At 42.3% G+C, this 14,495-nt stretch overlaps 1 protein-coding gene across 1 annotated transcript in view; it reads left to right on the top strand.

Annotated features, from left to right (window-relative positions):
- Nucleotides 1-1,072: 1,072 nt before the first annotated feature.
- ESYT3 (extended synaptotagmin-like protein 3) overlaps nt 1,073-14,495 on the top strand; it is a 22,570-nt gene continuing 9,147 nt past the window's right edge. Inside the window, exons 1-10 of the mRNA XM_009875170.1 lie at nt 1,073-1,171; nt 1,713-1,789; nt 7,236-7,302; nt 7,909-7,998; nt 9,044-9,099; nt 10,710-10,830; nt 11,818-11,991; nt 12,513-12,595; nt 13,055-13,103; nt 13,762-13,851. Of these exons, the coding sequence (XP_009873472.1) occupies nt 1,073-1,171; nt 1,713-1,789; nt 7,236-7,302; nt 7,909-7,998; nt 9,044-9,099; nt 10,710-10,830; nt 11,818-11,991; nt 12,513-12,595; nt 13,055-13,103; nt 13,762-13,851 (906 nt within the window). The remainder of the gene's footprint in view (nt 1,172-1,712; nt 1,790-7,235; nt 7,303-7,908; nt 7,999-9,043; nt 9,100-10,709; nt 10,831-11,817; nt 11,992-12,512; nt 12,596-13,054; nt 13,104-13,761; nt 13,852-14,495) is intronic.

Genomic DNA, 14,495 nt, shown 5'->3' on the forward strand with positions numbered 1-14,495 from the left:
TTAATTATAAAGGATGTAGTATGAGGGCAGAGGGATCTCAGCTCATTCTCAAACTTGTTCCACACTCTAGTATCTTTTGAATGTGTTGCTGTGTGTTGAAACAGATGGTACATGGCACTTACTTTATTTTTCTTTGCATCCAGGTTCACTTCCCTGATGTTGAACGAGTGGAGTGGCTGAACAAGGTGAGGAGTTCTGAACTCTGGTTTGTGGGGCTCTGAGCTGCATCACAGCACAAACTCTACACGCCAAGTGTGAGAAGGTTATCCGGTCACTAGGATACAGCTCAATCATACCGGTGTCTGTACTTAAGTCTTGGAGCTGCTTAAGTATGGAGTTGGCACTCAGGTTTTGGTGAGAACCAAATGTGTGCCTGGTGGATAGAGGTTTGATGAAATTGCCCACAACATTTAATCCTGAGATTAAAACAAAAGTAAGTGTGTGTGTGTGTATATATGTGTATCTGCATATACGTGGATGTAGTATTATTTATTATTTTAGCAAAAGTAGTGGTGTCTCCTCTTACCACGGAGGTTCCCAGAGAGCTCTGAGGCAGATGTTCCCATCAGCCGGTGTAGTGAAGCTCTCACTGAAACTGGACTCTGGAATTCAAAGCAAAATAGCTGAATTTACAAATCGGCATCCAGTAACTATCCTGGTTTTCTTTTTAGCAAATTTTCTTTTGTCTCACTCCTCTCTAAATAAACCTAAATCCAGGGAATGTGTGACACTTTAGAGTAATTAGGGACGATTGTGTTTTAGAGACTTTCACCCTGGGCTTTGCTGGCTCATCCCCTATGGTTAGAAGCAGTCAATGGACTCTGTGGTGCTGAAAACTCACCCTTCAGTTCCTAAAACACATTTCTGAGGTGCTGAAATGGATCCTTCCATAAGGATGACTTAGGAGCACAAATGTGGCTTGGTATTTTAAAAGGATAGACATTAATAGCCAGGTGTTCTGTAATCTGTGTGTCTTTCTGAACAGCAGGTGTCTTATGCAAAGAATCTTCAGTGTATTTCCACTTTTGCTATTTAGGTCCTTGTCCAGGCTTGGCCATACTTTGGGACAATCATGGAAAAAACATTTAAAGAAGTTCTTGAACCAAAAATCAGAGCAAGGAATGTACATCTGAAAACATGCACCTTTACCAAGATCCACTTTGGCGAGAAGGTAGTGTGAATCCTTTGCAACGCTTGCAGTTCAGTCCTTTCTGAGAAGTTCAGGTGCAAGGAGAGTCTGGTGTTCAGCTCTTTAATAGATCGGTGTGCTTAACAAAGTGGTATTGATACAACACTGCTGCCTCGTTTGTTCCCTCCTTGTGTTGTCTTGAGTGTCTCAACTGTGAAGGAAAGATCATATAGGAGGCGCACACATGCCTTCCCACCGACTGTCAGTATCATGGAACTGGAGATAGAAAAAAGGGGCGTGTGTCCATGCTTCTTTTTGTTATGCCCTTCCTGCAGGAGTTTTCGGTGCCTCCTAAGGCTTGCAGCATGGACTACTTGCAACCAACCTTGTATCTGAGGACTGCCGAGGCTGTGCACATTACCTCTTTGGGGGAAAAACTGACATACTCATACTTTACATGCAGTTGTGCAAAGTCGTTAATGAATGCTTCTGTACTCAGATTGATTGAAGTGAGTAGGACTTTTCACTTGGGCTTAGCTTGGACGCTATTAATTATGTCGTATCTTACTTGTTTTTATTTCAGTGCCCTAGAATCAACGGAATAAAAGCCTACACTAAAGAGATCAACAGAAGACAAATTATCCTAGACCTGCAGATATGGTAACATTACATCATTGATTGTGTAAAAGGTTCTTAACTTGCTGCTTTTTTGACAGCTGTGTGTGAGTTGTTGAGCCAGACTGGGCATGTGGTCTTCTAAGATCAGCATGAGGTGGAGAGGTCCTTATCTTACCAACCTAGAATGATAGGTGATATTCTGTCTCTCAGCTGGATGTCCTCAAAACTTACAGAAGTGAGATGTTGTGCGTCAATCTTTAGGTCAGAAAACTGTGTTATCTGCACAGGTCTAGGTGTCACCTGCTCTGGCTCATCAGTGCTGCTCATCACTGCTGCCATGGGTGTAAGGATTTGTCCCTTGGCTTTGCCATTCATGACAGTAAGAACCTAAGTTTTGGAACTGTATTTTCTGTTCTGACAGCTCTCAGGCATGGAGGTGTTTGGTCTTTCTTGCCCCACTATGGTTCCTTGACAGTCCAGCCTCTCCAGTTCTTCCAGAACTGTTTATGCTATTTATTCTTTAATTCCTTCCCCTAGATTAATCCTTTTGTTTTACTCACTGTTTGTTCCATGGGCCACCCAACACATTGCTTTTTTTTAATTTTATTACAGCTGTTCTCTGAGCAAAAAACTGCCTCTGGCTCTGTTAACAACAACAACAACAAAATTAGATAAAACGTTTGATATCTCCCAGGCTGTTTTGAATGAACTTGTGTGTTTTGTGTTGCCACTGCAGAGCTAAACTTTCTTCTGGCAAAAGTTTTAGCCTGGAGAATGGAATTACTGGGGGAATTACCACTTGCATGCTGCTGTAGCTCAGTAAATTCAGTGGGCAATTGAGCTGCCTAATTTAAATGGCCTTTCTTCATGAAAATGCCAGGAAAAAGCAGTTGAAATTATGGAGTGTTTTGGCAACAGCACAGAGCTGCTCAGAGCTGTGCTGCTTAATGTGGCAATGGCATGGCAGCATCCCCAGCCCTGGCAGAGCACCACTGCTCCCTGCAAAATGGCATGCTTGATTTTCAGGCAAAAGATGTTGTGCTTCGAAGCTGTCAGTGCAGTGCTCTTTGTAATACCCAGACCAGTTTTAGGGGCCTTTGGCAAATCATTTGTGCTTTCCACATTGAGATGGAGGGATTTGATGCCTTTAAGGCTCTGCAGGAGGTTTCTGCTGTTAAACTACTTCTCCAGGCTGCTTCTCCCACATACTCTTTTTCAGTGTCTTTTAACAATCCTCTGCAGAGGGATTCCCCCACCTCCTCATTCCTGTCCCTCTGGCAGACCCATCAGCATCTCCAAACTGGCCAGACACTTCTGTTCCTTGTTCTGATAACTTAACCTGAACTGTCATCTGATAACCCAAGTATTTTCTGTGTTCTTGCAGGAGTGTTCAGATTACCTCATCTCCCTTATGGGGATCTCTTCTCCTGGGCTGTGTTAAGGACATAGCTTCTCTTAAATTAATACATTAACATCAGCTTCTGCAACTAAGCTGGGTGTTGTGCACTGTACAGTAGTATATTGATTCCAGGAATGGAGAGAAGCAAATCTGTGAGCACAAGTGTTATGTATCTGTCTTTTTTTCTGGATTGCCAGTTACTGATGTGTTCATCAGCTCTGGAGAAGCGTGATGTGCTGTGGCTGCTAGCGGGGTCCTCTTCATGATGCCGAGACTGCAGCGACTGACTTCCCTCTCTTGGGTTAGGTTTCAGAGAAGCGTGGCTGTGTTGCAGTAGACATTAAAGGATTAACATGTCTGCATGTTATAAACATGACTCCTTTGCCTCAGTGCTTGCTGGCTGTAATTTTGTGGGAGTTCCCTCACTGGTGAATGCACGTGAGCGTGGCCTGTTGGCTGGCTCACCACTGCAGGCAGCTGAGCAGCCGGTTCCCACAGGGCCTGATGGGAAGCAGCCCTGCCCCGCGCCAGTGCTGACTTACCCTGTGTGTTAGGCACTGTCTTGCATCCAGACATCTCAGCATGCTCTGGAAATGCTTCTTGCTTTCAGTCTCACAGCAGTACAGGAGGAGAGTTTTATTCCCCACCGGAGGCACCTAGTCTCTGAAGCCCAGAGGATTTGACTAGGCCAGGGAAAAACATAGGAAAAGGGCAGGAGCAGAAAAAAACCTTTCTCTCAGCTTTCCTTTGAGGTCTGTGTGGATCATTTGTGTAGTTTTAATAGCCACTCGTAGACATGTGATCCATCAAATGTTTTCTTTCATCTGTGCTCCTCATCTCCATAACGTGGCACGGTACTGAATGCTGTGGTTCAGGTCTGTGCCATGTGAAGAAGAGCTTCCTTTCCTCTGTGTTAAATGTGTAGTGTGATATCACAAATTGCATCCTTTGCTTGGGAACTGTGAAAAATAGCCTTAGAGGTCCCTTACTTGTATGGGCAATAGCTGTCAGCAGAGCCAGTGGCACAGTAGATCTGGTATTGCGTGGTGAAGCTGCTTTAATTGAATCTGTTACCAAGAGCTTACATGTCCATAGCATCAGAGCATTGGGAACAATTATGTGGAGCACTGTGTCATTAGTCTTGACTGTCCCAAGTGAAAGGGCTGTACTTGAGATTTTGACAGGAAAACTAAGGCTCAGAGGCGATTACTTATGAAGCACAGAGACCTTTTGGCAAAAGCAAGGAAGGAGGCTGTAAGTCTTCTTTCAGAATCTTTTACTTGGTCCCCAAGATGATGCACCCAGTTGGCGTAAATTAAGTTGTGTGAATTTTGTCACAACTTTAAGGACTGAACAGAAATGTTGAGTTAATTGCTGCTTGCCCTCGGGTCTTCTGTACAAAGTTTGTCATTTATCTGTTTGAAGGTCCTGGTGCCTGTAATCCTATTCATGAATCTACTTTACAGTGGAAATATACCTGATCTACAGCTTTCACGTGACACATAAGACTGTATCAGAGTTCTTGCAGTGTCTAAACAAAAGATGAAATCCCTGCCAGACTGGGCTTTGAAATCCCCAAATCTGGAATATGGGATCCCAGCTGGAAATTAACTGGCAATATCCTGGGATTTCTAAACAATTTGCCCCAGATCTGAATCATGAATCTGTCCCCTGAGCATAGGGAGCTGAGAGTTGCATTCTCCGAATGAATTAATGTTAAAGCATTCGAAAATATTTTCCAAAACTGCATTTTTCAAAATGAGAACTTCTCAAGAGCAGCCACTTGACCTCCTACAGGTGCTTTTCTTCCCAGTAATTCTGCAGTTGCCTGAGCTGCTATGTAGCTGTGTAATCATTGGCCATAATCATCAGAGTTTCAAAGTATTTGAAGGTACTGTTACCTGCCAGGAAATCTTGCAAGCCAGTTGCTTCCTATTTAATTAGTCTAATTTAATATTCATAATAATTTTTCATTGGAAGTGTTTTGAATTTTCATTTCCATGCTATTCTATGGCATTTACAATGCATGAGATACCACAGAAGAATAGTGTAATAATTTATATGTATTAAAACATGTGTATGCGTTGCAATTTACTCTTAAAAGAGTCTCTGGACTTCCTAACTGGCAAGTTTTCAAATCTGCAAAGACAGTCTCTGTCATCTGATGCAGAACTGGAGAAAGCAGTCAAAAGAAGCGTGCAGCGATGAGAAGGTGGGGCCTGTGAGGAATTACTTTAAAGGGCAAGAATTGCACGTGCCTTTTCTAAAGGGATACATAGACATCCCTACACACTTCTGGGTGTCAAGTCCTGAGCTTGGCTCAGGTGTGCTCCGTCTAGGGGAGGACAGCAGAGAGCACAGCAAGGTTCTGCTGAGATGAAAGCATGAGCAGCTTGGATTGGAAATGAGTAAAACTAATGAACGAAGAGCACGTCCTTCTAACTAAGCACCCTGGTGTGGGGGTGATGCCTATGAGAAGCAGACTTATGGATAATTAAAGGCTCAGGCTCTGATAAAAGGGGTAAAGACTTCTCTGGCATCTAGACCCTAAAACACAACTGTATGTATCTGGAGAAAAGAGACAGGTAGAACTGGGTGGGAAGAATTTTTGACTGTGGTGGAAAGATATAAAGGTTGTAGATCGAAACACCAAAACTATTATTTGTTGTGTTGGACATTGGCAACAGTTGGATTAAATCCTCCTGGATTGATTACTGCAAATTGAGGAGTTCATTTTGGCTTCTTTTTTAGAGTATTATTGTGACAAAGCTCTACTAGCACTCAATGTAATGAGCTGTAAGATAACGTGAAAATTGTAGAAGTCAATAAACGTAAAAATAAGTTTGTTTAGTTACGTGACTGGCAAATAAGGAAGATTGTGTTAATTTTGGCATGGCCTGTGAGGTTGGTTATTTAAGAAATCAGAATGCTCTAACATTAAAGGCTGTGATTTGTGTTATGAGCTTTTAAAATTCTGTTAAGTGGCTGTCTGTAAACAAGTATTCAAGAGCTTTGCTTGCAAAAATGGAGACATTCACACTGTTAAACATTCTTGGCACTTTTTTTTGGAGCGAGGAGGAAGTCTGTGCAGATTACAGTGTGAATTAGTGGCAATTGCAGCACTATTTGCCCATATACATGTGGTCAGAACAAAAATCTTGTCTTTTTTCTTTGATTACGGGGTCAAATTATGCATGCAGGCGGCAAGCACAGCACATTCACTGTGCTGTGGTAGCTTTACACCCTGCTTTACCTGCAGGGTGTTGGTGTGTCTGCATCTAGCAAGAGCTATTTGTCAGAGCACTGAAACTTAGTAGTTCCCCTCAATTGTTTTCTGCCAGAGGCATCAACAAATCTGCTAAAATCTGCTCCTTGGGGAGTGGCTGTCCATTTCTGCATAAGGTAATGTTTGTGCTTTTAATAAAAGTCTAAATTGTGAAACTACTGCACTCGGAATTTGTTGGGTTTAAAACCTGATGTTCTCCATGGCAACAGACCAAAACGTGCTTTAAGTTGTTGTCTTTTAATTCAGCCACAAAAAAACCCAGGTTATTTTTAGTAATGAATTTGTTCTTCAAGTGGGCTTTTGGGTTGTGGGTAAGGGTGATCTATGGGGTTTTTGGTTGTGAGCAACGTGAGGACCCCTTAAGTAATGGCAGGATGGGTCTGCATCAGCCTGGGAGCTGGGTCACCAGGTTGTGGGCTGGGACCGAGCCTTTGGCAGAGGAGGAAGCAAGAGGGCGATTACTGTGACTTGAAATTTTGGATGAGCCCATTGATCCCTTCCTTGAAGCAAGCTTGCCTCAGCCACCTGCCTGTCTTAAGAATGGAAAAATAATCCTGAAATACAGATGTTGCTTTGACATTTTGCAGGTAAATCAATATTCCAGCTGACTGCAGGGCTTCTCTTGTGAAGATCTGACCCTTGTTCAATGTGCTCAACTTTCCCTTCTCAGTTGCTTGAAAATCCATTTCTGCCTGTGGGTCAGGTTGTCAATCATGAAACTAATTTCATTTATACTCTGTACAGCCCAAAATTTCTCACTGAACTATTGCAGAAGGTGGAATAACATGGGAATTTTCTTTCAGTTACGTAGGAGACTGTGAGATTCACATGGACATATCGAAATTTAATCTTGGAGTGAAAGGTGTACAGGTGCGTGCATTGCTAACGTTGTCTGTTCCGGGCTGTGTGTGGCAGGAGGTAGCATGTCCTGGGGGGGAGATCATGACACTTAACAGGGAAACTGCCAACGATTGGCTTTATCTCCTTGTGTTTTGGATGGGGAAATGATGCCTTCTGTGCAAAGCACCTAAATAACACTTTTAAGCTTCTGAGTGTGACTCAGATGGGGTCAGTGCTAGAGCATTAAGCTCTTGTGGGCCAGCTTCTGCCATGGGGATTCAGCTGCATCTTGGTAGAGAACTTCAAAAGAGCCAGTTCTGCCAGAGTCTTCGCAAACTGATATACATTAGACCAACAATCTGTTCTTACAATGCTGGAAGCTAATGGGCAGATCGCTCCATTGTACAGCAGTCAGGCTTGCAGAGAGAGTCCACAAACTTAGAAAGGGTTGCTTGGTATCTTTAGCAAAGGTTTGGGCTGAGAAGGGGGCAGATTATTGTTGTTATTGATTTCTAAATAAAAAGACTTCAAGTAGGATTTTAAAAATTATCTCCATCACTGAAAAGCTCACAGTTTTGCAACTGCATCCTGAGAGTACCTTCGGACTCAGCTTACCTTGGTCTGCTCTGTTTGCAGTTGTATGGGACGTTGCGGGTGATATTGGAACCTCTTCTAACTGATGCACCTTTTATTGGAGCGGTGACCTTGTTTTTTATGCAGAAACCGGTGAGTCAGTAGTGAACTGCACTCTGCAGCCTTCTTGCTCCTGAGTCCATCTCAATGCATGGGTAGATCTTCAGTTGAGTGACACGAAGGTGTCTGTTGCTGGTAACCCAAACTCCATGACTGTGAATGCCTTACAGTGCAGATGTTTGAATAGCAAATTCCAGAATTGTTTAATGCTCCAAGCCAGGAATTAGTTTGCCCTATTCTTTTGTGGTAGTGCCTGAAAAGTTACTTGCTTCACGCTCAGAATGGGAGGACTTTCCAAAGGTGACAGCACAGGAGCCATTTCCTAGGACTTTGCAAGGTTCCCAGCAGGTGGATTTTTGAAATCTTGCCATTCATAGATTTTAAGTGCAGTCGTCTTAGAGACCATTCAGTCATGGTCGTGCTTTGAAAGATTATCTGTTTAAGGTCTTGCACCTTGTAGTTGAACTGTATTTTAACAAAATATGAGAAACCTTCTAGTCTTGTTATCTTATTATCTTATAGCACATAGCTTTGCTTGCTTGTGGGTTATCCTCTGCCTGAGTTCATGGAAGCCATACTTTTTTGATCTTGGATGAGGTGTTTTTTTGTGTTTAGATGTAGTAGAGTTATTTTAGCACATGAAAAAAAAATTGTTTATTGTGTGAATAGAAATACAGACTCATGAAGTTGGGTGGTGTTTGTAAATCCCCCTGCCTTAGGGTATAGGCCAACCCTTAAGCGAAAAGATGAGGAAACAACTTCAAAGTCTAAGTAGAGCTGCTGGATTTACTACGCATGAACTCAGGGCATCTGCCAGTGGCCATTGCTAAGGACTGAATGTGCTTGCAGAGTAAGTCCCAGTGATACCTTCATTCCAGGTATGGCAGGTAAAAATAGATAAGGAAATTGATAGCAGCAGTTGTTTTTAATGTATAGATGCAGTCACTTACTCATGCAGGTTTTACTTTCTTTAAACAGCTGGCTTTGTTTCAGAAGCACTTACTTCTCCTTGAAATTCTACCTTTGTTCCGAAATAAATTTTAACAGTCCTGTATTGTTTTTCTCCTTGACCATGTAGCACTTGGAAATCAACTGGGCAGGCATGAGCAACGTCCTGGATGTCCCAGGGATTAAGTAAGTGTCTATTCTGCTTTACTTTATTCTTCTTTAAAAAGCCTTTGGGAGCTAGGATGGCTTTCTCCAGTAACCATCTCAAGAGTGAGGTGCAGAAGGTGCTTCACTGATACTCATGCTGTCGTATCTGGCTGTGGAGTTTGAACCTGAGGAGGGTGCTTTTTTTTATGTTCTGTCAAAATTGCTTCAATCACTTCATTGCATTTGGGACTTAGGATGGAAATAGTAAATTCCCCAAGCTACAAGCATCTGTAAAGTAAAAAATGAGCCCTTCTGTTTCCCGTGTGCCAGTTACTTATAAAGGTAGATGAGCAGACTGAGGTGACAGGCAGTTTGTGCTTATATTTGTTTACCTTAAAGTGAAAAAAGACTAGGTATCACAGAGTCACAGTCCTTCTGATGAACTGAAATACAATCCATGATAAAGAAAACTGCACCAGATTTATAAGCAGAAGTGTTCTTCTCTTTCTGTGTCATCTGCTCACCCTTTAGGTTCTTCAGAAAATGTAACTCTTGCCCAATGCCTCTTGGGTTGATCCTGTACACAAATCTTACACAGCAAGAATGAAAATCTTAGTGAGTTTCAGTACTGTAAGTTTCAGACTGCTTTTCCAGATTAGAGATTCATATTGTCATTGTTCCATAGTGTAAGGAGAAAATTATTTTCTCCCTTGAAACACAAACGCATCTGTTCCCCTCTCTTCCCCTGCAGCTCATGGTTTGCAGACTCATAGGAAGTGGCTGGCTACTTTAGGTGCCAGTATGTGCATTAAAGGGTCTCTGAAGACCTTTGATGTTGAGTGAGAGGAAGCTCTCTTTTAATTTGAGGCCAGAGTGGCCTTTTACTCTGATGTTTGCCCTGAGAGCTCCAGTTTTTATCAGAAGAATTAATCTGTTTTTCTCTAACATGATTTCCTTAATCCTTGCAGGGAGGAGGTATGTAGGTGTTCCAACCTACAGCCTCTCTTATAATTAAGTGCAAATTTGGTGTCTTAAATGTTCACTCACAGGGATTCAAACACAGAAACCATTGCTTGTCCATCAGCACTGCACATGAAAGCTGGAGCAAAACACACCTGACAGTGAATAGGCTGAAGTACAGGTTGAACAAGAGCTCTCCCTTTAGAATGAATTGCTCGTACTTAAGAAAGCAAAGAAACTGGACACAGTCATCTGTCCTCATGTACAAACTGTGTTAGTTGGCCGTACCCTGAGAAGGGACAATTCTGTGACCTTCCTGTGGGATTTTTTTGACAGGAAAGTTCACAGCCTGACCAAGGGCTTTTGGGTTCCTGGTTTCATATTTGGAGTAGGAGAGGACTTTCCTTCTGTGTTGGAAAAGACCCTTAAGGTCAGCTCCAACCATAAACTTAAGACTGCTGGTCCACCACTAAACCATGTCCCTAAGCCCCACATCTCCGGCGCGGGGGACTCAACCACTTCCCTGGGCAGCCTGTTCCAGTGGTTGATAACTCTTTGGGGGAAAGCAGGCAGTATCACTCATCTTGCAGTCCTTGTTTCTTTCACTGTGCCTCATTCTTTCATTCCAACTGAAATTGTGATGCATTGTAGAGATTTAAGTTGCTTTTTTCTCTTCTCTCCATCTGCAGTGTAGTGTCAGACTCGCTCATTCAAGACTTCATTGCTGCACGGCTGGTTTTGCCGAACAGGATCACAGTGCCTCTGAAAAAGAACGTGAACATCGCCCACTTGAGGTTCCCTATCCCACATGTGAGTTTGGTTTTTTAAAGTGGGAGTGTTAATCTACCTGAGTGCGTGTTTGCTGCAATGTGGGTGCGTGCAAGCTTAGTGTCTTAGGTTCCTGCATCAGCTGTTTCAACCTGGATTGTAGGCTTTCTGTATGTAATATTTCAGAAATATAAAAGCAAATGTCAGACAGTTCATGGTTTGGGGGCGAGGGAGCTGGGGGTGTTCTTACCCCCCTATGTGTGGCATAAGAAGTCTATTTAGACACTTAACTCATTTGCCAATTTAAACCTTCAGTCTCATTTGAGAATTCTGCAGTTCTTTGGTTAGGTAAAGTAAATACATGAGCAATAAGTGTCAGGCTACTTAATTTTTTTACTAATGCTGTGAAGGGGTATAAATAAGGAGCTGAGAGGATGCTGTCTCTTTGTTACAGAAAAAAAATCACAAAAAAAAACCCCAACAACAATCTCCTGAATACCTGATGTATATCTAGATCTTCTCTCTCCTTCATTTATCAAATACCTAATACACTCATTAATGAGGGTGAACAGAAATGAATCACAAAGGGATGCTCCCTACTGCAAGCTTGCATCACAAAATTAAAGTTGAATGGCCACTCTACAGTAAAATAAGAACCTGCCAATGGGTGTTTTGTTCCTCCTTCAATCAGCGGGAATTGATCTTCACACTTGATTTGACTGTGGCTGTAGTCCTCTGTGCATATGTATGTTTCTGATTAAAAAATAAATTGAAGAATACTTCCTACCCAGTTATTTAGATTGGATTGTGTATCTGTTAAGGGTTGTTCTTTTTTCCTCTAGGTAAATGGTGGAAAGAGGGTTTTAATACAGCTGTAATTGGAAATATACTGCATCAAAATGCATGTCTTTGCAAAACTGTCATGGTGACCACCCTTGCTGCCTGAAATAACTAGCTTTAGGAGGTAGCATATTATAATTGTCCAAATATCATGCTTTCATGACCAATTTTGTATCTTCTTTTATTCAGGGAGTAATAAGGGTTCATCTGCTAGAAGCCGAAAACCTTGTCCAGAAAGACAGTTTCCTTGGTGCAATCAGAGGGAAGTCTGACCCGTATGCTCTTCTTCGTGTTGGCACGGTGCAGTATCGCAGCAAGACAGTTTCCCGAGATCTTAATCCCATTTGGAATGAGACGTTTGAGGTACTGAATCTTTTGATCTTTCCATCTGTAGGATTTACAGCCGTTTACATCCTTGTGCTTAGAGGACCTTCTCTTAGCTGACTGCACTGGAGCAGGTGGACTTCCTTGTTACTTGATCAAGGCATTTCTGTCCCTTAAACAAGTTCAAATTCATATTGCAAACTTGAAATGTCATTCAGGTTGATCCGATTTACATGTGTGGGTTTTTGGAGGAGGCGCAAAGTACAGCTTTAAATATCAATCAGTGCAGCAGTGCAGCTGTAGTCTGATCTAGCATCGATTCTTCCCTGCTTCATAGGGATACCAGTTTGAGGGGTTTAACTTGTAGTTCAAAACCAAGCAAACTGCTTTTAAAATATCTTCACCTGTAATCCATCATGTTTGTTAGACAGCCACAGAACAGCAGGGAGTGTCCTTACTGTGTTATACAGCTGTGAAGACATGGTTTTGTCCATAGCCTGAACCTATATGAACCTATGTGAATGCTTTCTATTTTTAATCAATACTTCTTTCTCTTCCAGTTTGTTGTTCATGAAGTGCCTGGTCAGGACTTAGAAGTGGACTTGTACGATGAAGATCCAGATAAAGATGACTTTATGGGCAGGTAAATTAGCATGACCCTTGCTTGGAGTCAAGTAACTTCTTCAACAGGGCACCCAGATTATTCACAGCAGAGATTTAATATTAAGGAAGCTATTCCCCTTGTCTGGATATTGGTACCAAGTTCTAAGTTCCTAGTGCAACTAACTTTGAACAAAGTAGTTCTTTAGACCAGTCCCAAACTCCTGCAAGGAATGCTAGGAAGCCATCAGAAGAGATAGTTACTACATTACATGAGATTTGCTTCAAATTTATTTTTGTTCTGAAAGTGTTTTAAGGGGGAGACTGCAGGAGTGTGAATGCATTCCAGCACGCACGCACACACACACGCAGGTGATGTGGAGAAGCTGTCTTCTGCAACAGATTTGAGCGTGGGCTTTTTTGGTGGTGGTTTCTTACCTCTCCAACAGCAGTATGCTATATGCCTAAATATACACTGAAATGATTGCTTTTTATCTTTCAGCTTGCTTATAAGCCTAGTGGATGTAATGAATGACAGAATTGTTGATGAGGTAACGATCACAGCTTGTTTCCAAGTGTGGTTGGTGGTGTATGCTTGCGTGCTCTCATTTGTGCTCTCTCTCTGCTACTGCATTGTTTGTGTGTGCTTAAAGCTCCTTGTGCACTTGCATTGTGGTGTTTTCACAAAAAGAAAAAAATACCTTTGCTCAGAAAACATGATGTAGCCATTGCAATACTTTTTACAGTCAAGCTGGCAACTTCAAACATCCCTGAGGTTCTGCTGAGCCAGCAGTGGTGGAGTATCTAGTGTGTATATCTGGTGTCCTGTACGTACCGAATGTTTTGTACAAGGCTACAGATAAAGTTTGGTGAAGCAGTCTGGTCGCTGAGGGAAAAAATGATCTGGTCTTATTGTGGTTGACCCTACAACCCAACACTCTGCTAACGATGCCAGGATGCCTGTCTTGTGCTACTTCTCACTGGAAATACCCATGTGGTTTGCGTGTATCTGGGTATCTTGTTTTCATTTTTTCTGGCTTGTGTTTCTAAGTAGATGGGCTTGCTATAATTGAAGTGTCAAAAATGCAACCTGAGGCACTTAAAGTAGAATTCGTATTGTCTATTGTACGTAAGTCTCAGAGACTGCACCATATATATAAAAATTATTCTGCCTCACATTTCTCAAGTTACGCTATTGTCTCCATTTAGTGGTTTCCCTTAAGTAAGACAACAAGCGGACATTTGCATTTAAAACTGGAGTGGCTTTCACTAGTAAATGACCAAGAAAATCTGCATGAGGTGAGTATATTTGCTTAAAGGGTTCAGATACTCTGGTGCCTGTCCAGTGATCAACAGAGCACTAGGTAAAATTCGGAATCCCAGGGTAAGTCAAGGGAGTTCATTTTCATCTGACAAAATTTTGATGTGATTTCACCACCACCACCCCCTGCCCCTCCTAAAGAGGAAGGGCGTTTGATTGCCACAGGTTCCTTGGTAGTTCAGGAATAACTCAAATCTGGCAGCTCTTTTTGCTTGAATTAGCAAAGCTTTGTTTGACTTGCTACACAGTGGCCTCTCACAATTCCCACCTTTGACAGTTTTGCTCTTCCATCTTCATGTAGGATCTGTGTAGGACCCTTGTCTCTAACTTTTACTAGTCACAGGTAGATTCCCGGCACTGGTGCTTGGAAGTGCCGTGGTTCCAAATGGTGTCTTACTTATCCTGCAGAATTGCTTGGATAAAGCCCATCTCCCAAGGACTGCTGTTTCTTTGTAATTAAGCAAAACCATCTGAGTCCCACTGCAGTGAATAAAATTTGTTTCCAGGCTTTGTTCTGCTGACACTGGATTACTGATGTTCATGTATGTGGTTGAGCATATTTTTAGGTGTCTCACTGCACTAGGGAATCCAACCAGTTCTTCAGTAGAGAGATGGAAGAGCG

Source organism: Apaloderma vittatum, unplaced genomic scaffold, assembly GCF_000703405.1.
Source record: "Apaloderma vittatum isolate BGI_N311 unplaced genomic scaffold, ASM70340v1 scaffold21830, whole genome shotgun sequence".
Taxonomy (NCBI): domain Eukaryota; kingdom Metazoa; phylum Chordata; class Aves; order Trogoniformes; family Trogonidae; genus Apaloderma; species Apaloderma vittatum.